The sequence below is a fragment of the Peromyscus leucopus genome, chromosome 23 (assembly GCF_004664715.2).
Source record: "Peromyscus leucopus breed LL Stock chromosome 23, UCI_PerLeu_2.1, whole genome shotgun sequence".
Lineage (NCBI taxonomy): Eukaryota > Metazoa > Chordata > Mammalia > Rodentia > Cricetidae > Peromyscus > Peromyscus leucopus.
The window spans coordinates 7,056,689-7,082,116 of NC_051082.1; the positions used below are offsets into that span (position 1 = coordinate 7,056,689).

At 49.8% G+C, this 25,428-nt stretch overlaps 1 protein-coding gene across 10 annotated transcripts in view; it reads left to right on the plus strand.

Annotated features, from left to right (window-relative positions):
- Cit (citron rho-interacting serine/threonine kinase) overlaps nucleotides 1-25,428 on the plus strand; it is a 182,609-nt gene that overhangs the window by 137,525 nt on the left and 19,656 nt on the right. For 5 of the 10 annotated variants that reach the window (XM_037198628.1, XM_037198629.1, XM_037198632.1 and 2 more), the window contains 16 exons: nucleotides 1,362-1,559; nucleotides 2,471-2,664; nucleotides 5,186-5,321; nucleotides 7,613-7,717; nucleotides 13,799-13,939; nucleotides 14,596-14,703; nucleotides 16,526-16,688; nucleotides 16,954-17,118; nucleotides 20,350-20,487; nucleotides 21,007-21,187; nucleotides 21,353-21,444; nucleotides 22,342-22,446; nucleotides 22,685-22,854; nucleotides 23,520-23,564; nucleotides 24,019-24,099; nucleotides 24,279-24,414. In XM_037198628.1, coding sequence (XP_037054523.1) covers nucleotides 1,362-1,559; nucleotides 2,471-2,664; nucleotides 5,186-5,321; nucleotides 7,613-7,717; nucleotides 13,799-13,939; nucleotides 14,596-14,703; nucleotides 16,526-16,688; nucleotides 16,954-17,118; nucleotides 20,350-20,487; nucleotides 21,007-21,187; nucleotides 21,353-21,444; nucleotides 22,342-22,446; nucleotides 22,685-22,854; nucleotides 23,520-23,564; nucleotides 24,019-24,099; nucleotides 24,279-24,414 — 2,158 coding nt within the window. The remainder of the gene's footprint in view (nucleotides 1-1,361; nucleotides 1,560-2,470; nucleotides 2,665-5,185; nucleotides 5,322-7,612; nucleotides 7,718-13,798; nucleotides 13,940-14,595; nucleotides 14,704-16,525; nucleotides 16,689-16,953; nucleotides 17,119-20,349; nucleotides 20,488-21,006; nucleotides 21,188-21,352; nucleotides 21,445-22,341; nucleotides 22,447-22,684; nucleotides 22,855-23,519; nucleotides 23,565-24,018; nucleotides 24,100-24,278; nucleotides 24,415-25,428) is intronic. The other 5 variants (XM_037198631.1, XM_028856569.2, XM_028856570.2 and 2 more) reach the window with 3 other exon arrangements.

Consider the following 25,428-nt stretch of genomic DNA (forward strand, 5'->3'; position numbering starts at 1 on the left):
AGCCATGGCACCGGAAGGGAGACCTAGGGACCACCTGAGGCAAAACTAACTGTGGGGAGTGGTCCAGCGCACGGATCCGTTTCCGGGTTTCTAAGGAAGCTTGTCCAAGTGCCCGGCCAGACTCTTCTTCATTGCCTACTCATAGCTCACAGTGCGCCTCTAATCAGCTCACAGGGATCAACGTGGATTTCCACGGTCCAAACAGGTCACCGGACCACTTCTACCCTGAGAGGCTAGCTGCCCACTAAAATGGGCTTTCCGGGGTACATCGAAGAAACATCCTTAGTTTACGTTCTTTAATTCTGTGTGCCTACGGAGACTTTCTATAGTTTCAAATTGATCAAGAGAGTTGAAGTAAGGTATTAGGCGTGATAGCAAAGCTAACAGATCACGAACTATGTCTGTTGTGGGTGTGGAAACCCGAAACAGTTAATAACTGTAGGCTTAAAGACATTTCCTTTTAATTTACTTCTTTTGTTACATAAAATTTAATTTATGGCTCATATGTCGTATCCTAACTATTAGGAGAAAATTACCCTTAAACTTCTAAAGTATTTTATATAAATGTTCTCTACGAACACTGAAGGTAAGCCTCGACAAAGAGAACAGACAAGCTGAACTGAAATTGAAGTCATTCTGCCGCTGAACAGGGAAATAATTTAGTAAAACCAGATTAAATCTCTCTCAATAAAACGACAATTTCATATACTTGGAGACCTCACTGTGTAGCGGAATCCATTAAAGCTGCATCGTGATGCAGTCAGTATTGTATCCTCAGAATTATCCAAGCTCCCCTTAAGATTTCTTCCCCGTCTTTGTTACACAGAATTAAATTCACTGCCTGTGATTTTATTCAAATGACCCTGAGTATCTTTCCTCGTGATTCGTCCCCGATAAAACGTGATTTGGCTTTCTCAGACCGTGGCTGTCTGCGGTGGTGGTGCCCTGTAAGGTGGTGTCAAGGTCAAGTTCAGTTTAATTAGACAATTGCGATACCAGACAGACCTCTGTCGTGACCCACGTTCCCCTCCTTGCGTAACTCTTCCTGCTATTAACTGGATCTCATTTGAACTTGCCCTGTCTGTTTAGCACTCGGTTGATTGGCTCTTGGCATATTTTCCAGATGTACCACAAGTTAGAGAGAGAGGCGACGCCTCCCCCCCCCCCCCAATATGCGTGCTGGCGAGGGAGCTTGGGTTGGACATCAAGTCAGACAGCTGCGTGTTGGGTCCCGTTGTCATGCCACGGGACACTGTGTCACCGCAGCTTTCAACACCGCTAGTTCCGGAAGCATTTCCTTGCTGACAGCGACCCCCTGTTTTGATCTATAACACCCCCCCTCCTCACCCCCACCCCCACAGGTCATCACTGACCTGGAGGAGCAGCTGAACCAGCTGACCGAGGACAACGCCGAACTCAACAACCAAAACTTCTACTTGTCCAAACAACTTGACGAGGCTTCCGGCGCCAATGATGAGATCGTGCAGCTGCGGAGCGAGGTGGACCACCTCCGCCGTGAGATCACGGAGAGGGAGATGCAGCTCACCAGCCAGAAGCAGGTAAGATGAGAGGCCGGGCCCCGGGGTCCCCGGAGGACCCTTAGAAGGGTCTGGCGTGTTCTCTCTGGGGGTTCCATGACCAAGCTGGCTCCTGCAAACAGGCTCCTTGTCGATCCTGTCTTACAGCCAAGGATTATGGTTTTTAAAATGGCTTTTAAAAGTGGGTCCTGGGGCCAGAGGTGAATCAGAAGTTAAGAGACTTGTACTTTTCCAGAGTATGTGAGTTCAGTTCCCAGCACTCACATGGTGGCTCACAACAGCCTGTAACCTCCAATTCCAGGGGAGCCAATACCATCTCCCAGCCTCCATAGGTACCTGCACACATGTGACACACACACACACACACACACACACACACACACACACACACACACACATACACACTCACACACACATTCCATAGGCACCTGCACACATGTGACTAACACACACACACACACAACAATAGGAAATCTTTAAAAGTGGATATGAGTGGTTTTTAAAGACAGGGTCTCACTGTGTAACCATACATACCTAGCCAGAACTTACTAGCACAGTCTAGACTGACAGTGTGAACTCTTGACCTTCTCCTGAGTGCTGGGATTATAGGTGTGTGTCGTGTGTTCACACACACACACACACACACACACACACACACACACACACACACACACACGCTGCTTACCCTGTGACTGGCTTTGGGTTGTACCTCTCAGATGGTAGTACTGATAGATGACGTCTGGTCTGTTGTCGTCTGGTCCCCTTTGGGCTGTGGGATAGAGAAACAACCTGCCTGTCTGTGAGTCCGTGGTTAGGGTCTGTCCCCGAGTCCTCGGTTAGGAGACTTGTGCTTTCCTGAAGCCGTTTGACCAGAGTCACCTCCGGGGACCCCCATCTGATACAAGGCACAACTCAGTGCTGCTGACTTGCAGACGATGGAGGCCCTGAAGACCACGTGCACCATGCTGGAGGAGCAGGTCATGGATCTGGAGGCCCTGAATGACGAGCTGCTGGAAAAGGAGCGGCAGTGGGAGGCCTGGAGGAGCGTCCTCGGGGACGAGAAGTCCCAGTTCGAGTGTCGCGTTCGAGAGCTGCAGAGGATGCTGGACACCGAGAAGCAGAGCAGGTGGGGATTCCCCCTTTGTAGAAAAAGCCAGTGCCAGGTGATCACACCTGAAATCCCCCCCCCCCCCCCCCCGAGAGCCGCCAACAAGGCGACCAACTGTCCCCGTGTCCTGGGACTGAGCCGTCTCCCCGGATGCAGGACTCTCAGAGTGATGACCAGCAGAGGCGAGCCAGGGAGGGGTGGACATCCTGGCTGTAAATCTGGCCAATGTCACCTGGATCCTGTGGTAGTGGCTGGCGTGTGCTTTTGTCTAGGCAGAGGCCCAGAAATCAAGGCAAATAAAAATATCAGAACTTTTCTGTAGGGACAGCCTTACCAAGAGTCTGATCCCAACCCTGTCACCTGGTAGTGAGGTCCCCACCGTTTGAATCCTGGTCGTGAGGACTCTCTCATTTCTCTGCTCTAGAGTTCCGATATCAGCCTTGGTGCGTGCGTGCGTGCGTGCGTGTGCGTGTGCGTGTGTGTGTGTGTGTGTGTGTGTGTGTGTGTGTATGCATGCATGTGCGCGCTTTGTATTATAGGACAGCACGCATCTTGCCTGGCTTCTTTTCACTAGATGCCAGCAACAACTTACTTCTCAAGCTGTGACAGCTAAAAACAATCCCAGAAGTCACCCAGTGTCCCCTGGGGTGAGCATGGAACTGCACCCACTGCCTTCTCCTGTCTCTCCCCTCATCCCCTGTCTTTCTTTTAAACGGTCGTTTATTCTCTATACTCCTGCCCGGACTTCAGTTCCCTCCCTGCTGGATCCATCACAGTTCAGGGAGTACTGGTCTCACGGAACATGCCACCCACCTGAAGAGTTTTAATGCTCAGTTTGTAACCCGTGGTAGCACACCACCATGTCCCATAAAGATGACCAGCAATTGCCTTGAAATCCCAGGGCCCTGTTTCACTTTTTCACATGGGCCAGCATTAGCCAGTGACTTCACGTGTCTTCCTCCATGGTGTCTATCCTTCAGAACTCTGCCGATGTCACCTCACCGAGGGTCTCTCTATCCCATAAGCACAGTAATCTAATCAGACGGCATCAGTCAATTTAGTGTCCTCCACAATGATTTGGTGGCCATAGAATATATAACAAAATGTGCTGGCTGCATGGTCCTTAGAATATATAATAAAATATGCTGGCTGCATGGTCCTTAGGATATATAATAACATATGCTGGCTGAGTGGCCTGATTCCTATTTGAGTTGAAATAGAAAAGATGGCAGGCAGAAGATGAGAACTCTGACCTTGCAAGAGAATCTGGGAGCAATGGTTGCTTTGGACATGTTAGTGTGTTTGATGTGAAGGACGGTGGTCTTCAAAGCCTGTCCTGTCCCTCCTGCTCCTCAGGGATGAGCTCCCCCATGGAAGTGCTGGCCACTCTCCCACAGAGACCTTCCGGCCCACACTCAGCTCAGCTTCTGTCTGAGCTGTTCCTTCAGTCTGTCAGGGAGTGGACAGAGAGACAGCCACACCTGGAGAGTGTGTGGACCGAATCATTCCAAGTCTGCTTCCGGGACAGTTGTGAAAGGTCCTGGGCTGCTTTTCTATGCTTGTCTGGTATTACGCAGCCAAACAAAATATACTTTTTGATCTTTGTCCTCATCCTCGAGAAGCCAAGAGTCACCTACCTGGCTGTGTGTTTCGATGTCTGTTACCTCGAGTAGAGAGTGCCGCCTGCTTTGAGAGAAGTGGGTTTGTGCTTTGGGGGAGAACAAGGAAGCCTGACTTCTGAGAGGTGGAGCTAGGGCAGCCCGCACGCGGGTTTATCCAGGACGGCTAAGACGTTGCACACATAAGCCAAAGGTGCAAGGTGAGAACACATAGGCCTTAGATGTGGGGAAAGAAGTGTTTTCCCTCCCTTTTACATTTGAATTTTTGTCGTCTTTAGTGGTTACATTCATCAGGTTCACGTTTCAACTTTTTTTTTTTTTTTTTTTTTTTTTTTTTTGGTTTTTCGAGACAGGGTTTCTCTGCATAGCTTTGCGCCTTTCCTGGAGCTCACTTGGTAGCTCAGGCTGGCCTCGAACTCACAGAGATCCGCCTGGCTCTGCCTCCCGAGTGCTGGGATTAAAGGCGTGCACCACCACCGCCCGGCTCAACTTTTTATGAGCTCTCAAAACACTTAGGGGAGACTTGTCACTCACATTCCAATGGGGTCTCCCACGGTCAACCTTGGTGGCGGTATGGGAGGGGGCCGTTCTGCACTCACTGCCCTGCAGGGAAGCTGTGCCACTCTGGACACATCCCCTGTTCAGTCCCGTTGCATTTGAGAATGGCTTTTTCCTCTCCAGCCCGAGCCTTCCCACAGTCAGTCCCCACAGGAACTTTATTACTTCAGGGCAGTTTTAACCCAAGTCTGAAATGGGTCAGATTTCTGCTCCGTAAGCTGTCAGGAAGGAAGAGAACATTTAAGGTAGAGTCCACGGTTGGGCTTCTGTCCAGCCTGCAGCCTGTTTAGAAGTGGACCAGCCTCCTCCCTCCAGGTCTGTGGTGTGGGGCTCCTAAAAGCAGGCCTGTGCTTCTCTGGCAGGGCGAGAGCCGATCAGCGGATCACCGAGTCCCGCCAGGTGGTGGAGTTGGCCGTGAAGGAACACAAGGCCGAGATTCTCGCTCTGCAGCAAGCTCTCAAAGAACAGAAACTGAAAGCGGAGAGCCTGTCGGACAAGGTTAGTGCCCATCCCTTTCTGCCTTGTCGGAAAATGTCTTCGTTTCCCCCTTTAAAGGCAGGGCTAACACGAATTCAGACACAGCCTGAGGTAAACTTACTTCGTAAGCATTCCATTGCTCTCTCCCAAAATGTCAGATAAGATTCACTAAGGGGCATTATTGGTTGGCATTGGCGTAGCTGGGTGTGGTGGGTATTGAGTTATCCTGATTGGATGGTGACTTTTTTATTCATTTATTTTATTTGGTTTTTTGAGATGGGGTTTCTCCGTATAGTTTAGGTACCTGTCTTGGATCTTGTTCTCTAGACCAGGCTGGCCTGGAACTCACAGAGATCCACCTGCCTCTGCCTCCCGAGTGCTGGGATTAAAGCCATGCACCACCACCACCTGGCTTGCATGGTGACTTTTTAACAATGACCTATCTGGGCCCCAAAAGTCCAACACTGGGACCACAACACTATTTTATTTCTGAAAGGCTTTATAAGCCTCATGTTGTTCATTTTTTCAGAAGAGCACAGCAGTGACTTGTGCTTTTTGGTGTGATTGCAGGCACACGTATTTTTTTTTTTTTCTTCCCGTCCTCTGTTGCTATAACCAAGTACTTGGGACCAGGTAATTTTTAAAGAATATATCTGGCTAACAGTTGTAGAGGCTGGAAAGTCCAAGATTGTGGTACCTGCATCTGTTGAGGTCCCTCTTGCTCTGTGGTATTGATGGCAGATACTGCGTGGTGAGGCAGAACACTCCCGCCAGCTTAAGCATCTCTGTAGGGAGCCACTAATGCCTCCATGGGGCCTCACCCTCGGAGCCTCATGTAATACTAATACCTCCCAAAGGCCCCACTTCCAGGCGTCATCCACCTGTGAGCTAGATTAAGCTTCTAATACAAGAACCTTGGGGGCCATTGAGACCACAGTAGGGCCTAATGCACATGGCCCTCGGCGTACGCCATGCCCCGTGGTCTGCAGCACATGTACAGTGATAATGCCAGTGTTTGGCGCTTCTGTCTAACAGACTTGAAAAAATGTAGACGAGGCACTTGGTAGCCAAAGGAGATGTCAGAGAAACGCTAGTTCCTTCTTCACGCCTGTGCATGTAAAATGGCGATCGGGATTCCGCAGGTTAAATAACACTTATTCATGCTCATAAAAGTCGTTCCTGGGGGCCATTGTGGAAAATAACAACCACAGGAAAAGGAAAAGGGAAAACTGGTAACAGTTTCCTTGTTATTGTGGTGGGTTTATTTGCAATCTTGTGTTTGCTTATTCTTATTCCCACAGACATGTGCGCACACACATTTTTTTTTTTTTATAATTTTAGGCTTTTACTATTTATATACTTTTACATCTTTTTAAAAAAATCATGTAACTGGAGGCTTCTCCTGACTTATTAGATATTTTTTTAAACATGTAATTCTGAAAAAATAAAATTGCACGCAGGCATCTAATTTGAGCGTTGCCTTTGTACAGGAAATTTGGGCTTCTTCCAATTTTTTTTTTCCCCCACATGAATAACACTGTGATGAACATAAATCTCTGTGGACATCTGTGATTATTTTCTTGCTGGAAATTCATAGAAATGGAACCACTGGTCTCAAGGTTATAACTCTGCACTCAAGGACAGCTCTGACTCAGAGTCTGGCTGGTCAAGATTGTTAGTACACTTGCTACGTGGAGAGAAACGGACCTCTCTGGGTTTAACGTGAACGCTGCGTTTCCGTTCTAGTTGGCTATTTTTGCAGTATTTAGTAGTCACCTTCTGTGTGCCTAGCTATCCCGATGCCGTTTTATCTTACCTGCTTTTGAGGCAGTTTTCTCTCTCATCAGCAAGGCAGTGGTCCTTGGTGGGTGTGCCTGGCGGTAGCTGACGTGGCGACTCCCGATAGCCGCCATCGCTGCCTTTCGGGCCTAGGTGGAGGATCCTCGGGGATGCTGGGCCATCTTGTCATCCCGGTAGTTATAGTTCTTATGTAAGGCCTCAGAATACGATCACTTCATGAAATTCAGGCAAAGCATGCCAAGTGAACTGAGCAGCCACGCCCTTAAAACCTGATGACCCACAGAGGGGGTTCCGGCCTCACCTTTGTCACGTGGACTTGTCGGGGTATTTTTGTTGTTGTTGTTGTTGTTGTTTTGTTTTTTGTTTTTGTGTTTTTTTTCCCCAAATGAAAACCTGTGACTTTTAGACCTTAGTTATCCTTCACCTGCCAAGGTTTGGGGACATCTCAAAAAGTCCACAGCCCCCTGACATTCCCAAATGTGGCCTCGTGGCCAATTTTTCCACATGCTCAGCTCAACGACCTGGAGAAGAAGCACGCCATGCTTGAGATGAACGCCCGGAGCTTACAGCAGAAACTAGAGACAGAGCGGGAGCTCAAGCAGAGGCTTCTGGAGGAGGTGAGTGTGAGCCACTAGGAAGGGAAAGCCAGGGTGTGTGTGTGTGTGTGTGTGTGTGTGTGTGTGTGTGTGTGTACGCACAAGAGAGTGTGAGAGTGTGCATGTGTGTTGCATACATGCGCATGTGTGGGGTCGTGTGCCTGTGTACTTCACATGCAGAGGCCAGAGGAGCATGCTGGTGGCTTTGTCTCTTCCTCTCCGCTTCATTGCCTCTCTCTGAAATGGAAGCTCCATATGTTGACTAGACCAGTGAGCTCAAGAGATCTGGCCGTCTCTGCCTGTGGGTTATAGGCATCCACAGCCATGCCCAGCTTTTTAGGTGGGTGGTAGGAATTCCAACTCAGGTCCTCATTCTTGCATTAAGAAGTGTTTTCACTCACTGAACCATCGCCTGAGCCCCAGGTAGGATTTTGAAAGAGGAAAGTAGTTATGTTCGGGAGATTGGATCCAAATTAGACATTCAGATTTTGAAACTAGCATTTTTGAAGTGGAGTCCTAAAGGGACCACATAACACTTCCTCTTGCTTAACACAGTAAAAGAGTTTGTCTTGAAGGCCAGAGCATCTGTTATTCGTGCCTTCCTTCCTATATGGCACTCACTGGAGACGGCTGTTCATCGGAGTTAGTGTATGCCCGATAGAGGCTTAGCGAGCACATGGCTGGGTGGAGATTGTCTTTAAGAGCTGGAAGTTGAAGCTTATTAAGTTTCATGTTGATAGAACACCGATGCAAATTACCTTCCTCCCCACGGCAAGGGTGTGATCAGATTCTGAGTACCGAATTTCAGGAGGACTTTTGAACATGCACTCAATTCAATTAAAAAATTCTCCTGATTCTGAGACACAGAATGTCAAGCTCCAGCTGATCTCCTAAATGCATCTCTTCTGTGATTCCCTGTCTCGTCGTCTCAGAACTCTGAAAATTGCTATTTAAATTGGTGGTGACTTCCCACCTCCCAACCAAAGTCTCATCCATGGCCTCACCAGTGATTCTTCTTCCACACTCGACTTGACCTAGCAGGGCAAATGCACGCCCCTTGACACCTGGGGGAAAGCCGGAGGAGGGCACTGTCTGACCCCTAGTGAGCGCGGCAGCTCGGTTAGCTGGAATCCCACGGTAACCACGTGGTCTGAGCTCCGGGGAAGGCGGGGTGCTCTGCTGATGGCTGTGATGTGGGTGTGCCCTCCCATTCGTTCAGGGGGAGCAGTGAAAACATGGCGGGTTTGAGGACTGTTTACAGTGAGGCGTCCTATAAAATCGCACTTTAAGAATCGCAGCTGGGCGTTTGGAGATGGATGGTGGTGCCGGTTGTATGACAAAACGGATGTCCTCAGTGCCGCCGAACGGCACATTCGTGTCCAACACGGGGGCTGGGGAGGTGGCTCAGTCTGTAGTTACGCTGCAGGAGCGTAAGGGTCTGACTGAGTTGGGACTCACAGCTGGGTGCAGTGGCTTATCCATAACCCAGTGCTGGGGAGGCAGAGCCCAGAGTGTCTCAGTGCTCAATGGCTGGCCAGCTTAGCCGAAACAGTCCAGAGCTAAAGTGGGGCTGGTGAGATGGCTCAGCCAGTGAAAAGGTGCTTGTTACCAACCCTGATGATATGTGTTCGATCCCTGGCCATGGTGGAAGGAGAGAACCAACTCCCCACCTAAATGGTCTAGTGTGTAAGAAACCAACAGTTGGATCCTTAGCATCATATATAAAAAGAAAAAAGTGAAGTGGTTAAAAAAAAAAATTTTTTTTTTTTGTCTGCTTGGTTTTTTTGTTTTGTTTTTCAAGACAGAGTTTCTCTGTGTAGCTTTGGCTGTTCTGGAAATTGCTCTGTACACCAGGCTGGCCTCGAACTCACAGAGATCCACTTGCCTGTGCCTCCCAAGTGCTGGGATTAAAGACATGCGCCGCCGCCACCACCCAGCCGAAGTGATTAATTTCATGTAGTGTGTTTTTTTTCACCAAAAACTAAAAGTAAAATTTATATATACAAACACATATGAATGAAATTATTCAGATATAATGAAATTCACTGTATAGGTTGACTGTTCCTTACTAAAATATTTAAAGTTAGAAGGATTTTGGATTTTGGATCTTTGAAGTATTGGCATATATATATATTGAAGTCTCTTGGGGATAGAACCCAGATATAAACATAAGTTCCCTCACTCATATACGCCACATACACATAGACTAGCAGAAATGATAGTGTGGTACTGGAGCTGGAATCTAGGGCCCGATGCATGCTGGGCAAGCATCATAGCCCTGAGCTCTATCTGCACTCTTTGTCCAGTATTTTTAACAGGCCCACGTTTTTACTGCGACCCATCACATGAGATCAGTTGTGGCATTTTCCACTCAAAAATTTTTGGGTTTGGGAGCATTTCCAATCTGGGGTTTTGATGTTGGGAATGCTTGACCTGTAATAGAACCCATCAATCTACCAGGTGGTCTTTTCTCCGGGATGAATAGGCAATGTTCCTACATTAGGCACATGCTGGAAACAGAAACAGGACAGAAATAATCGAGGCTCCCGAGTGTCCTATTTTCCATCTGCGAAGGGCAAGCTGGCCCTGACAGCTCCGTGCTTGGTCCAAGGTTACATGGTGAGTCAGTGGCGAAGCCAGGAATAGCATGCTGGAAGCCTGACTCAGCCCCACCTTCTCACTTGTGACTTAGGAGAACATTTCCAGTTTCCCAGTCTGCATCTCATGGATAGATAGCTGTTTGATCAGACATCTGGGCAACATTGATTTGAGATGGAATTCACACACCATCGAAAACCATCATAAGGCAAAAAAGAATTACCGTTACTGTCCAAAAACCTGGTTGGGATCCTGGGTTGTGGCCTATGCTTCATACGCCTGGCCCCAACCAAGGGATCGCCTCCATCGGGAAAGAGACTTTGACAAGAGACAGATGTAGTCTCAGATTTAGGAGTTTTTCATGTCATCCAGCCCCAAATTCCTCTCATGACTAACTTCCCCTGACAGGTTTTACAAGGGATCTTTGTCCCACTTCAGTCCCTTGGGAGTCATGCCCGAGATGAATGTCCATTTGCTCATCGGTTAAGATTCATGACCTACACAGGGTGGAAGGGCCCTTCCTCAGCCCTTCTCACAGGCAGGCCTTGTGGAACCTCTACCAGCATAGTGCAGTGAATGTGGACATCACATCCTATTTTCTAGCAACTCTAATTCCTAGACAGTCCTTTCTTAGAAAAAAGAGAAAAGCGTATAACTGTCAAGTACTTTAAAGCTAGTGTGATGTCAGGATTAATGTTATCAGTCAAGTTTACTTTTATGTATGTGTGCGTGTGTGTCCACATGTGTATGGGTGCCCGCGGGAGCCAGAGAGGGCATTGGATCCCTGAAACGAGAGAGAGTTACAGGGTGTGTTGGCCTGACATGGGTGCTGGGAACAGAACTTGAGTCCTCTGGATGAATAGCAAGAACTCTCTTTGTTTTGTTTTGTTTTTCGAGACAGGATTCATCAAGAACTCTTAACCACCGAGCTGTCTTTCCAGCACCAAATATTTGATTAATAAAGTAACTAGGGGCTGGGGGATGTAGCCTTACTGATTGAGTGATTGGTTGCCTATTGTGTGCAAGGGCCCGGGTTCAATCCCCAACAGTCTAAAAGAAAAAATAAAAGCCTACCCACACAAAACAAAAACAAGTCAAAAAACAAAACCTGTCCACACACTCGGGAACAAATGTCCCTCACTGACACAGTTATCCTGTGCCAGGTGTCTTCCTCAGTACTGTACATGAATCTGTTTGTGCCGTCCTTGCGGGAACCCTACAGGACCCCCGTGTGCTGTCAGCGTGTCTGTGTGTGGTTTGTACACAGGGGAGCATTTCCATCTCTCCCTTGGGCTCAGCAAACCCTGACGGTTACTTGGCTCTTGGAGTAATCAAGCCTCTGACACTCAATTAACCTACGAAATCACACCTGTTTGCCCACAAAGTCTGTTCTTAAACATCTTTGTGCCCCGTATTTATTCAGCTGGCGTTTTAAAAATGCCACCCTGCCCAGCTTTTCCTTCCTGTTCACCGCGATTGCTCGCGCTCCAGTTCTGTCTTTAGTTGCCTTGCGTCACCCCCTCAGTTTCTTGTCGCTCTCATAATATTGTTGGACAGGTCTAAGCACATCCCCAAGTCCACCTCCCAGGGGAACTCTGGCCCACAAACACAGCTCCCTCTGTGTCTCTCTGGGCAGCAGGTAGATGCCTTGAATAACGTTCCATAGAGTCCACACATAAGTTTCATTACAGTAAATAAACAGCCGATTTCTTGGAGAGCCACTGGAGAAGTACTTTTGGTCCAGCTGTCACCACATAGACCACTGTGCCGTGACATGTTTCCCTGGTTCCTGCTTGCTAATTAATGTTGTCCCCAAACAGAGGAAGAAACGAAGGAAGGAAAGCCCTTGGATTTTAAGACACCGGAACTGCCCTTCAAGCAGCATCTCGACTGTTTACACCTTTGTTTTGTTGTTGTTGTTTGACTCTGGTTTATCTTAGAAATTCCAAGCGACGCACTTCAGCCGTTACTTTTCTCATTGTTGTGGTAAAATACATGACAGAAGCAACTGGCAGGAGGAAGTATTTATTGTAGCTCACGGCTTCAGAACCACCCGTCTCTATGGGGGGAGGGTTTGGAGGATGCGCGCCAAGGCAGCCAGGCGGTGTAGAGCAGGAGAAAGTGGGGAGTTGATACGGTCCCCAATGATGGACGTCTTCCAAGGAGGCCACACCTCCTAGCAGTCAACATCTCCAAGTAGTACCATACTGTGTCATACTGTGAATCCATCAAGGGGCTCGTTAGGCCAGAGACCTAAAGTGCCCTGGGCATTCATCAGAGACACTCAGATACGCTTCATGAATCTCCTCTCCATCAAGCTGGCCATTAAGTTTAGCCGACTTGCATAACAAATGTGGCCGGGTTGGGAGAAAGGGCCAATGGGAAAGTGTGAAGAGCACTGAACTGGAAGGAGAGAAGAAGGAAGGACAAACAGAGACTGCCAACATCAAGCACTTACTGTATGATAGGCACTGTGTTCAGCTGGTCACTCAGGGAGGCAGGGTCTTACACCCCTTCGGAAGGAGCCAAGGCTGGGCAAGGCAATACGAGGAGGATTTAAACCACAATCTAGACAAGTGCAGGGTCCAGATTCGATGCCTCTTGCAGTTGTTGCCACAGAAATGTGAAGTAAACACAGGCAGAAAACAGTGAACTACGAGGGCAAGAGCCGTCCAGTCTGAGGTCTTTGTGGCTCCCGTTCTGCTGGGGCTGAGGACTGGGGCGTCTGCCTGGAACTGTTGGAAAGCTCCCAGGATCTTCTTCATTCTGCTTTCTTAGCTTGCTTTCCCTCGTTCTGCAGAGTCTAGACCATCAGGAAGAGGGTCTGTGGGACATCTTGACTGGTTGAATGACTGCCGGAGGTTAGATGAAACCAAGCATCATCTCTCCGGATGGAGCGCATTTTAGGAAGGGGCCGCTCGACTTAACACTGTAAAGATTAGAGAGCTTTTTCAACACAAACGATCTCCAATATACGAACCTTAATTTTTTCCCCCCTTGGGTTTTACCAGTTCCTATTACATAGCTAGGTTCTTCTTTGTTCCTACACTGCAGAAATGTGTCCTCTAGTTGTGGCTATTTATGTACTCGAGTGCAATCCTGAAGTCAGGCTGATGTGATTGGCTTTGTGCACATACTGTCCAGTGGCTTTCCTTGTCACTCATTGAGGTCCCAGACATCCCCGAGCGGGACAAATGGAGCTGATTGTCACTGCTTCCCTGTCAACCCCGGATTTTGCTCTGAGGTACCAAAATGGACTTCCTGTTACCTTGCAATGTGAGATTACAGGCATGTGGCCTGCAGAAGGTCCTAGAAATTTCTTTTTTAGCTCTGCCCTCCTGACTTGGAAGAGAAAACAACCAGTGATTCTGGAAGGAGGTGCTTTGACAAGGGAACATCCCATGTCACACCAGAAATTAGCTGGGGAACGGGAACCACCGTGGGAAGGAGGTGGTCCTCAGCGCGGTACAAGCCTCTTATCAGCCCCTCTGCCTCACCCACCAGCAAGCCAAGCTGCAGCAGCAGATGGACCTGCAGAAGAACCACATCTTCCGCCTGACGCAAGGGCTGCAGGAGGCGCTGGACCGGGCAGATCTGCTGAAGACTGAAAGGAGCGACCTGGAGTATCAGCTGGAAAACATTCAGGTGAGGGCCAGCAGGGGGCGCTGCGGACAGCGGCTGCCTCCTCCTCCTCCTCCTCCTCCTCCACCTCCCTTCCTCCCTTCCTCCCTCCCCTCCTCCCTTCCTCTCTCTCCCCTTCATTCCCCCCCCTTCTTCTCCCTTTCCTTCCCTCCTTCCCTTTCCTCCTTGACCCCTTCTCCCTCCTCCTCCCCCTCCTCTCCCCCACCCCTGTGTGGTTGTTAGCGTCTTTTGTTTGTATGCTGCGTGTGTTTCTCCAACATTCAATTATGAAAAATTTCAAGCATTCTTTGAAATCGAAAGATCTCTTCATTAGTATCCGCAATCTGAATCCCATAATTAACCATTTGTATTTTTAGTCTTCATATACTTGCTGGTTGTTTGTTTATTTGGGAAATATGCCATGGGTTGTGTGTGAGGTCAGAGAACAGCCTGTGGAAGTCAGTTGTCTCCTCCTTCCAGGTGGGTCCTAGGATCCATCTCAGATAACAGGTTTGGTGGCAGGGCTTCTTTACCCACTGAGCCATCTTGCTGGCCCCATGTTCCCACCCCTCCCCCTCCTTACCGTAAAATCGTAAAATCGGGATTGAAGAGTTACCCACCAAATTCCAACGTCCACTTCCGCCCAGCTCTGAGGTCATCTTTGTTTCCATGAATTTCAGGTCCTCTATTCCCACGAGAAGGTGAAGATGGAAGGCACTATCTCTCAACAAACCAAACTCATTGATTTTTTGCAAGCCAAAATGGACCAACCGGCTAAAAAGAAAAAGGTGAGTTAGAGCGCTGGACAGCAGGAGCAAGACAGTCTTGCTCCATCACCCACGACTGTGTGGACACCACTGTGATAACTAATCATACGAACAGAAGAAAAACGTACAATTCTGTCTGTTCTGGGTTGGGCACTGGGTCCGAATGTAAGCCGAGTAGCCTTTATCAAAGGGAGCTATGGATCAGGACTAGCAGGCCGCTCTGCTCGGGGTAGGATGCTTTCTTTGGCTCCTGCAGAGAAGCTCGGATGGAGCAAGTCATCTGCCGAGAAAAGGGCTTATGCGTAGGTGGAGTATTAGGGTTCGAAGGTCGTGTGTCTAGGACACTCATGTGGGTAAGGCCATGTGCAATTGGCTTCTGGGAGTTTAGCAGGTCACGTATCTGGGACTCTGGGGCAGGTCTCCAGGGTGATCTAGTCCAGTGCTTCTGCTTAGCTTTATTCTTTGAACTTTCAAGACGGAATTTTGCTCCGTAGCTCAGGCTGGACTTAGACTCACAATTGTTTTGCCTTCTGAGTGCTGGGATTTCGGGTGTGCCCTCCCAAGCCTGCCTAGCCCCCGGCTGCTAAATGACTAGCGGGGATACAGGAGGTTGAAATGACCTGGTTAAAACCCAACAGCCTGGCCTTCACCGGCCCTACACTCTCTGCTTTAAATTGTAACGAACAAAGAAACCAGCTGTGACATACGATGCCCTAGGTCCCAGTCCCAGTCTGGGGTCCCGGGGCCAGTTAGCTATGGCCAGAGTATGTGAAGATTCCTGTGTGACGATTGCTTTGTGTAAATGAGTCCTGTCCATACCATCCCCAACGGCTAAAGAGCTTATCCGAGGTTGGCCAAGTGTTCTGAGTTCCAGGTCTCTAAGGGGCTTGGCAGTTTCCTCCCAAGGGTCTTAGCACACTGTAGTGGCCATGGCAGCAGTTTTAAAGGGCAGGGCTTAACTGGAATAGCCAGAAGAAGGGAGTGAAGGACCGATGCCCTTGATTGGCGTCCGTCTTCCATGTCACCTTTACTGCTGAGGGGTGAGTGCGGTGTTCCGAGGCTGCCTCTTTTGAAGTGCTGGCCACGGGAGGGTTTTCTTGCATACCATGGTATCATATTTGCTATGCTCATGATATTTAATCTTTTTTTTTTTTTTAATTTTAGCAGCGACTCTTGTCTGGTCGTGTCATTGATGTAGTTAGGGTGTTTGCCTTTGGTTTTCTTTTAGTTCTTTTTTTTTTTTTTTAATGTCAGACTCGTAATTCCTTTTTTTTTTCTCTTTTGTGTACAGTAAATGTTTCTGTTGGTATTTTTCTTTTTTAGTGAGCCCCTTGTTTTGATATCATTTTATCATTCATTTTCAAATTTTGCTTTCTTTAAAAAGAAAAAATACAAAAAACCCCCACCCCTTCCCCATGTCTTGTCACCGCGCACCATGAGACAAGTTCAAAGGCAAGAGCGACCTCTGAACCATAGCCATCTCTCCCAGCTCCATCCTCCATCCAACCTGATTGCGTTTTTTTGAGGGGCAAAGACTCTCGGGAAGTGACGCTCCTGTCTTGGGAATGCTAAAGGAAGAGGTGGTAGCCGTTGAAGCATCTTTAACCCTCTCGGCGAAAACTTCCGCACCCCGCTCCTTTTTTTTTCCCCCCAGCGGACTGGAACGGGCTGAGGCTCAGCCTCCCCTCCCTCCCCCTCTCCCCACATGTCCTTTTCCCCAAACACACTTACAGTGAGTATGTGCCTGGCCTCGGTGGCTTGCTCCTCCTGAGTCAGCTGTCCTTTAGCTCGGGTCCAGTGCCAGTTTCTAGGAGTTAGGAGATATCTCTGTTTCCATTGCTAGGGTTTATTTAGTCGACGGAAAGAGGACCCTGCTTTGCCCACACAGGTTCCTCTCCAGTACAATGAACTGAAGCTGGCCCTGGAGAAGGAGAAGGCGCGCTGTGCAGAGCTGGAGGAAGCCCTTCAGAAGACCCGCATCGAGCTCCGGTCTGCCCGGGAGGAAGGTAGGAGCTCTTGGGAAGCCTTCAAAGCTACGGACCGGGCCGAAGACCTTTTCCCCCCATGAGACTGGCCAAGGCTAGTTCAGCATCTGTTTGCGGCCCGTGCATTGCCGTTCCAGATGTGTCCCAAGTCTGAATTTTCCAGCCTCCTGGGTGTTGCTGAGTTAGCACAACCCCTGCCCTTTTGGTCTCTCTCTGGTCCTTGAAAGACAGCCATGGGCAAGCTTCTCAGTCTGGTCCTCTGAAAGGCTTTGTGGTATCTCTGCAGCTGCCCACCGCAAAGCCACGGACCACCCACACCCGTCCACGCCAGCCACTGCGAGGCAGCAGATTGCCATGTCCGCCATTGTGCGCTCGCCCGAGCACCAGCCCAGTGCCATGAGCCTGCTCGCTCCGCCGTCCAGCCGCAGGAAGGAGTCGTCGACCCCAGAGGGTATGCTCATGTTGAAGTCGGTTTTCCGCTGTTGTAACAAAACATCTGAAACAGGGTAGTTTATAAAGAAAGGAAGTTTATTTGGCTGAGAAATCCCAGAGTATGGTGCCAGCATCTCCGAGGGGATCTCACTGCATCTCAGCATGGCAGAGGGAACCATGTGGCCAGACAGACCTAACCCAGGAACCCCAGTGCAGACATGGAAGTCTGTCCTCAGGACTCCAGTGTGACACTGCTAAAAGTCTCCTTCCCTGTCTGTTACCCAGAGTCAGCCATTGCATTTTCCAGAGTAGCTACTGTTATCTATATAACATAATGTCCCATGATATGAATATATTTCAAGAACACAAGTAAGTCAGCATAGTGGCACACACCTTTAATCCCAGCTCCCAGGAGGCAGAGGCAGAGGCAGGTAGATCTCCGTGAGTTTCAGACCAGCCAGGGCTATGACAGTGAACATGGGAAAATTAACCTGTGTTTAAAAAAAAAAATCTTACTGACGCTGTCCCGGACACTGCAGTCTGCCTCTGTTCATTTTGTACGTTAGTGTGTTAGAGCTGCCCTCTGGCAGGGAACAGTCCCTGAGGTGTGATGATTCCCTGTGGTGTGATGTGTGGTAGATGAGTCCCCTCCTACGGGAGACCTGCCCTTACTGCCACATGCCACATGCACCTTACAGGACATCCTGTACCTCCAGGAGTGGCTGGAGGTGGGGGGGGGGGTGACTTCTTAGGAAATGAATCAGTGGGTGAAAGGTCATGGGCGCCTCATTCAAATGTGACCGACTTGCGTCCAGTGGCTGTGACCGCTGACGGGGTACAGGGTTTTCTTTGTGGTCTCTAAAGCATATCACGCAGAGATGAAAAAGGACCTTTTGAAAAGGGTGAGGAAAATGGTTTGGGGAGCCTTGGGGGGGTGGAGCAGAGTAGAGTTGTCGTTCGGTACCCTGGCTTCAGCATCCGTCTTCTCTAGGTTGTGAGTTCTGATGACGTTGTCTCGTGGCTGTGGTCTTACGGACCAAGGCGCCTTCTCATTGCTGTGTTTATAGGACACCTCGGTCAGAAGGTTTAACTCTAAGTCATTCGGAGAGGAAAGAACTGTTCCTTGGCTACCTGTCCACTGACAATGTCCTGGAACAGCGCTCTGAGCACCTCGCTTCCCTGTGTCCCTCCCGGCTGTGTGTGGCACCCTCTGGGTGTCCATCCCTGTGCATTGGTGGCGTGGTACAGGGACCCCAGCAGAGCAGAGCCCACGGTGTTTTCTGAACTTTGCTTTGTATAAGGTTGCCTCTCGCCGGGTCACTGTTGAGGGAGATCCAGCACACGCGAGTTGGCGAGTTGGCGAAGTCAGCCTTATTAATTTAACAGACCGCAATAGAAATGTAAGAGTCAGTTCTTCAGACATAAAAAGTTTTGAGCTAAAAAGGTCATTCATGAAAAAACTGGGCGTCAAAGAATTCTTCAGTCAGTTCTTAATAACAAAATAATTCTGCAGTTCATAATTATTACTTTTCAACTGAGTCCCATGAAAAGCATTAGATACATGCTTTCACGACTAAATATTTACAAATAGTCAGTTAATAAGCATTTTTAGGGCTGGGCTAGTGGTGAACACCTTTAGTCCCAGCTTTCAGGAGGCAGAGGCAGAGGCAGGCAAGTCTCTGTGAGTTTGAGGCCAGCCTGGTCTACATAATGAATGAGTTCCAGGCTAGCCAGGAGCTGGCTGCATAATGAGACCCTGTCTCAAACAGCAATAGTCACACGCCCTCCGAAATGTTCACAAACATGGGTGGCGTCGTATAGTCAGCTTTCTACCGGGAATGTGTTCTTAAATAAAGTAATTATCAGGTCACAGAGGTCTCACTGTCTCACGTATAGATGCATGTGCAGTGGCTATAATAATATGATTTCTGATTCAACAGCTTAATGCAGATATAATTCACAGGCTCTAGAAATCATCTACTTACAATGTGCATCTCAGGGTTTTCAGTACGCTCACAGCCTTGTCCGATGGTCGTCATACTAACTTCAGGACACCCCTGTGTTGCTGGAGGGCTTCTCTCCAAGTTCCACCAAGCCCCGCAGTCCCACAATCCACGTATAAAATAATCACTTAGACGCTTATATCACTTATAAACTGTATGGCCGTGGCAAGCTTCTTGCTAACTGTTCTTTTATCTTAAATTAACCCATTTTTATAAATCTATACCTTGCCACGTGGCTGGTGGCTTTCCGGCGTCTTTACATGTTCCTTGTCCTGGCGGTGGCTGCAGTGTCTCTCCCTCCTTCTTCCTGTTTCCCCAATTCTCCTCTCTCCTTGTCCCGCCTATACTTCCTGTCTGGTCACTGGCCATCAGTGTTTTATTTATATAGAACGATATCCACAGCACCCCTGAAACCAAACAACTGCTGAACTCTGTCAACGGATTTTCCTTGTTTCTCCCTCTCCCCACCCCCGCCACCCACTAACCTGCTTTATTTCTCTGTGGGTTTGCTTTTCTAGGTCTTCCAAATGAACGGGATCACACTACCCGTAGCCCTTTGTGACTGGCTTATTTTCCAGAACATGATGTTTTTGGGCTCCATCTACCTTGTAGCACACATCACGACCCCATTTCTTTTCTTTACACGGCTGTACAATATTTCATTGTTTTGGGTGGTGCACCTTACCCATTACGCTGCCGAGGGGCGCTTGAGTTGTCTCTGCTTTTTGGCCGCCGTAAGTTGTGCCGCTGTGAGCAACATGCAGTTGTGTGTGTGTGTGTGTGTGTGTGTGTGTGTGTGTGTGTGTTTCTGTCCTCTTGGGCATAAAGCTAGGAGTGGAACTGCTAAGATAATGTCTGTATTGTATTCTTTGGATAACTTTTTGAGGAAATGTCCAACCGGGTCCCAAAGTAGCTGGACCATATTCTAGCCTCACTGGAAAGTGCAGAGGATGCCATTTCTCTGCATCCTCTTCAACCTCGGTTCCCCCTTTCTTGGGTTCTAGACAATTCTGCGACATGGCACCTTGCTTGCTGTGGTTTTAATTTGCATTTTTCCTAAAGCCTAATGACGCCTCGAGTCTTTTCAGGTTCTTTGGGGCCATTTTTTCCTCTTTGGGGAACTATCTAGCCTAAGCACTGGGTTGTAAGAACTCTAATAGGTGCTCAGCACAAACCCTAACCAGAGACTGTTTCTCCCGCCCCGCAGACTCCCTTTTCGCTTTCAATTAACCATTTTCTCCCTTCAGAATTTAGTCGGCGTCTCAAGGAGCGTATGCACCACAACATCCCTCACCGATTTCACGTGGGACTGAACATGCGGGCCACCAAGTGTGCCGTGTGTCTGGATACCGTGCACTTTGGACGCCAGGCATCCAAATGTCTCGGTAAGAGCAGCGGCCAGGCGTCTGTGCCGGGCACCACTTGTCTCCATCTGTAAAATCTATCGGGTGGAGGCGATGTTGTAAACTGTCACGTCATACATTCGTTGTCAAAAGCTTTTCACTTCCGCGGGAGGGCGCTGTTTTCCCCTCGTTAAAGCAACCGTTCCACATGGTGGCTTCAGCACATGACTTCCAAGTCAGCATGTGGAATACTTCCATCTTTGTGAATCTCCATCCCCTTTGTGTCAGGCTAGTTTCTCCCCCACTGGCCTGAACTGAACGTGCAAACCTGTTCCTGTATGCCGCCCACATGGGCAGCCTAGGTTGGAGCCAGGAAAGCTGGGTCGAGGGCAGCCGCCCTGTTTCCCGGGCACCTGGGAAAGCATAGGGATGACCTGTGCGCCCAGCTCCCCGTGTGGTTGGTCTTCCTGGGGGTGGAGAAGCCCACAGCCTGGCTGTCCACGCCCCGCCGCCGCCGCTGCCCTTGAGCGGGTCTTGAAGTTGTTCATCGCTCTCTCCTAGAATGTCAGGTGATGTGCCATCCCAAGTGCTCTACCTGCTTGCCGGCCACCTGTGGCCTGCCTGCCGAATATGCTACACACTTCACCGAGGCCTTCTGCCGGGACAAAATGAACTCCCCGGGTCTCCAGAGCAAGGAGCCCAGCAGCGGCTTGCACCTGGAAGGGTGGATGAAAGTGCCCAGGTACCGTTGTAGGGTGGCCTGGGCTCAGGCAAGGGCTGGCCTGGGGGCCGGCAGCCATTCCCCCCCACCCACATCTTCTAGGGAGGTGTCTTTTTGAGGAAGCCCCTCTGTCTTGCTTCAGCCTGCCTCTTGTGACATTTTCCTGGTCCGTCTTTCTTTTCCCAGGAATAATAAGCGAGGACAGCAAGGCTGGGACAGGAAGTACATTGTCTTGGAGGGGTCAAAAGTCCTCATTTATGACAATGAAGCCAGAGAAGGTAAATTAATGATTCAGGGGGAATATCATTGCACGCGGCTAACCCAGACCTTCCAGTGTTGGCGTGAAGGCTTTGTTTTTGTTTTGGTTTTATTTATTTATTAATTATTATTATTATTATTTTTTGGACTGCTTCACAAGCCTTCTCTGCTTTCCCATTTTTCAAAGTTAAGAGCCAGATGACTTCTCTAAAGGTTATTGGTGCGATACTCAATCTATAGGTCTCCCCCTTGAGGAACCCGCAGGGTGCTGCCTCGAAGATTCCACCTGCTAACACACCAGAGAACTTCCGCCTCAGTCAACTAACCCATAGACCCGCATCGTCACCAGAAAGTTGACTGTGCCCCTCATCTGACACGCCTTATTTTTTTATCTTTCCTCTCTGCCTTGTCTGCACCTCATTTCCTTCCTTGTCCTTGTGCGTGCGCATCTTCACATCCTCTCCTCTCCTCTGCTCTCCTTCCCCTCTTCTCTCCTCCTCTCTTCTCCTCTCCCCTCCCCTCCTTTCATTTCCTTCCCCTCTCTTCTCTCTTCTCCTCCCCTTTCTTCTCCTCTCCTCTCCTCTCCCCTCCTCTCCTCTCCTCTCCTCTCCTCTCCCCTCCTCTCTTCTCCTCTCCTCTCCCCTCCCCTCCTCTGCCCTCCCCTCCTCTCCTCTCCTCTCCCCTCCCCTCTTCTCTTCTCCTCTTCTCTTCTCTCCTTTCCCCTCCCCTCCTCTTCCCTTCCCTCTTCTCCCCTCCCCTCTTCTCCTCTCCTCTTCTCCTCTCCTCTTCTCTCCTCTCCCTTCCCCTCCCCTCCTCTTCCCTCCCCTCCCCTCCTCTCCTCTTCTCTCTCCTCTCTCTTCTCTCGTTCTTGGTCCTGTTCTTTTGGTTTCCCTTCCGCCCTTCCTCTTTGCACCAAGCTGGACAGAGGCCGGTGGAAGAATTTGAGCTGTGCCTTCCCGACGGGGACGTATCTATTCATGGTGCCGTTGGTGCTTCTGAACTTGCAAATACAGCCAAAGCAGGTGAGTGGGGCCCCGAAGAGCCCTGCCCCAGAGGTGGGCTGGGTTTGACCAATTGAGAGGGGCAGGATGGAGACGCGGCAGTTTGCTCTGCCCAGACCTCCGTCCAGTCCCCCATCTTAGCGGGAACTGGGAACTGGAGTCTCAGAGTTTGGCGGGATTCCGATGCCGTGGCATCATCCCTGTTGGGGAGCGTGGGAGGGGCATCGTGGCCAATCTCGTGCTCCCCGAAATCTTCTAGATGTCCCATACATACTGAAGATGGAGTCTCACCCACATACCACCTGCTGGCCTGGGAGGACCCTGTACTTGCTAGCACCCAGCTTTCCTGACAAGCAGCGCTGGGTCACCGCCTTAGAATCTGTCGTCGCGGGTGGGAGAGTTTCTAGGGAGAAGGCAGAAGCTGATGCTGTGAGTATGACCATGACCGTGGGGGCGGCGTTTCTCTTTGTGGAGTGTGTGGCCGTGGGCACTGTGATGATGGGACTCCCACTGCCGGGCTGGGCTTCCCTCCTGCCCCGTCTGTGGGCCCATGGCTACAGCTAGGGGCAGGACTAGCTTTGTGGTGTCGGAGGTCCAGGCTGTAGGCAGCAGCAGGCTAGGGACTTCTGCGTCTCCCTCAGCAGCCCTGCCGGGCAGGGGAAGCTGCGGAGTCTGCCTGGACTAGCCTCCCTCTTCACTCAGTGAGGTCCTTGAGTTCCAGGCCCTCTGACTGTGAACCACACAGCAGACGCGAGTCTGCCAGTGAGCTCCTGCAGTTCAGGAAGCTGTTCACAGCCTCTCCGGCTGCCTCTGCGGCACCGTTCTCCGGGAGGCAGGTCTGAAATCCCACTTACCCTTAAGACACTGGAAACGTCGGCGCGCCCTGATGGCATCACTCCTGGGAACATTCCAGGATGCAGACAGGGCCCACTCCTCATTGGCGTGTGCTCCGCCAAAGACCAAACAGCACTTTTCAGACACTTAGCAGTGGGAACATGAACCGTGAGCCTCCTGAAGAGGCTCGTTTAGATGAATTGTGTCTCTTTCCACACACGCGCCTTCTGCTGAAATGTACGTTAATGTGTATACAATAGGCACGAGACTGTACTTCCCGTGAGCGGCAGCCTGTGTGGGTTGAGGTAAAGAGAAGCTTGGCTGGCTCTGGGCGCCTGTGCTTGTGTCTGTGCCGCAGCTGAGGTGGGGAAGGGGCCTTCCTAACGGCTTGGTAACCCTCTGTGGCTTTACGTTACTTCCTGTTGCAGAATAACTTTCTGTGCGTGCGTGCGTGCGTGCGTGCGTGCGTCACCCACTGGTGTGTGTCTGCGCAAAGTTGAGACTCTGAAGCTAATTAACAGCTGCCCTGGAAAAACCAATAACACCTGTTTTGCCACTGGGGTTTCAGACAGAAGGTGGGGGCCAGAGCTTGGGGTTATGGCTCAGTGGTCAGGTTCTTGGCCTGGCGTACGTGAGGCTCTGGTCCAGGGTATGCTTTTGAGCCTGACTTTAAATTTCTGTCTCTCTGGATGGTTTGGTTGTAGACAGTTTGAACTCGCTCTGTCTCCTCTTTTCTGTTTTCCTTTCGCATATGGAAAGAAATTACTTGGAAACTCTCTGCTGAAACTGGAAGGTGATGACCGGCTTGACATGAACTGTACCCTGCCCTTCAGCGACCAGGTACGTTGCCTGGGCACCGTCACAGTGGCTGGCCACGGTCACGCACCGTCAGGGCGCATGGGGACGGGGAGGCGTTGGCTTTGGCTTTGTTGCTGTGAAGCACAGCGATGATTGTGGTCACGTGGCTTATACTGTGGTCACGTGGCTTATCCTCTCTCTCTGGACTTCTGCCCCGGCAGGTGGTGCTGGTGGGCACCGAGGAAGGGCTCTACGCACTGAATGTCTTGAAAAACTCCTTAACCCACATCCCAGGAATTGGATCGGTCTTCCAAATTTACATCATCAAGGACCTGGAGAAGCTGCTTATGATAGCAGGTGGGGGGCCGGGCGCACAGCCTCTGTTGACTTTTGCAGCACTTGGAGAGCTGAGTGTGTGTCTCTGTTGACGCCTCAGCCGATGAACCCTTTGTCCACATTCGGTTCCCTGTCAGGGTCCAGTTTAGTTTAGACACTCTCAAGGAACACAATGCCGTTATGCCAAGTGGAGGATGCTGAATTAGCCTCCATTGCTATAATGAAACACCTGAGACCAGGCTACTGATGAAGAAAAGAGGTTTGTTTACCCCACAGTTCTAGAGGCTCAAAAGCCCAAATGGCATTGTGCTGGCTTGATGAGAACTTCCCCTTGGCTGCATCACCTCATGCAGATAGCATGGCCAGGAGCATGCGGGGAATCAGTAGACTATCACCATTCAGGAGCGATGGACAGGGCCAGGCTGGCTCCTTTACAAGACCTCTCATGAACTCTTGGGAGCTGCCTTCTGAAACTCAAGACCTCCCATTAGACCCCGGACAGACATACCTCTTTGTTTGTTTAATTGTGTGTGTGTGTTTGCCTGCATGTATACATGTGCACCATGTGAGTGCCGTGCCCATGGCCTCAAAGACTGCTTAAAGGCAAACTTTTTCTTTTTTAGATAGGGTCTCGTGTAGCCCAGGCTGACCTTGGACTCACGATCCTTCTCTTTCCCAAGCATAGGAATTCTGGGAATGTTTCATCCTGTTGGGCCTCAGCCCCATTGTGGGCCATGCCTGAGATGAATTTCTGAGAGCTTGCCTGTAGATGAATTTCTAAATGGTCTTAATGAACAAAAAACACGGAGCCAGAAATTTAGGTTAAAGCCCGAGAGAAAGATCAGAGGACTAGGACAAACCACGAGCTACCCTCACCTTACCAACTCCGCAGCTTCCAAAGAGAGCTTCTTCCTGCATATCACGTTTATACACCTTTTCTGTTCTGTTCTCTCATTGGCTAGCCCAGCTACATCACTTCCTCTTTCTACACAGCTCTGTCACTTTCTGTCTGTCTGTCCAGGCCTCCAGACCTCT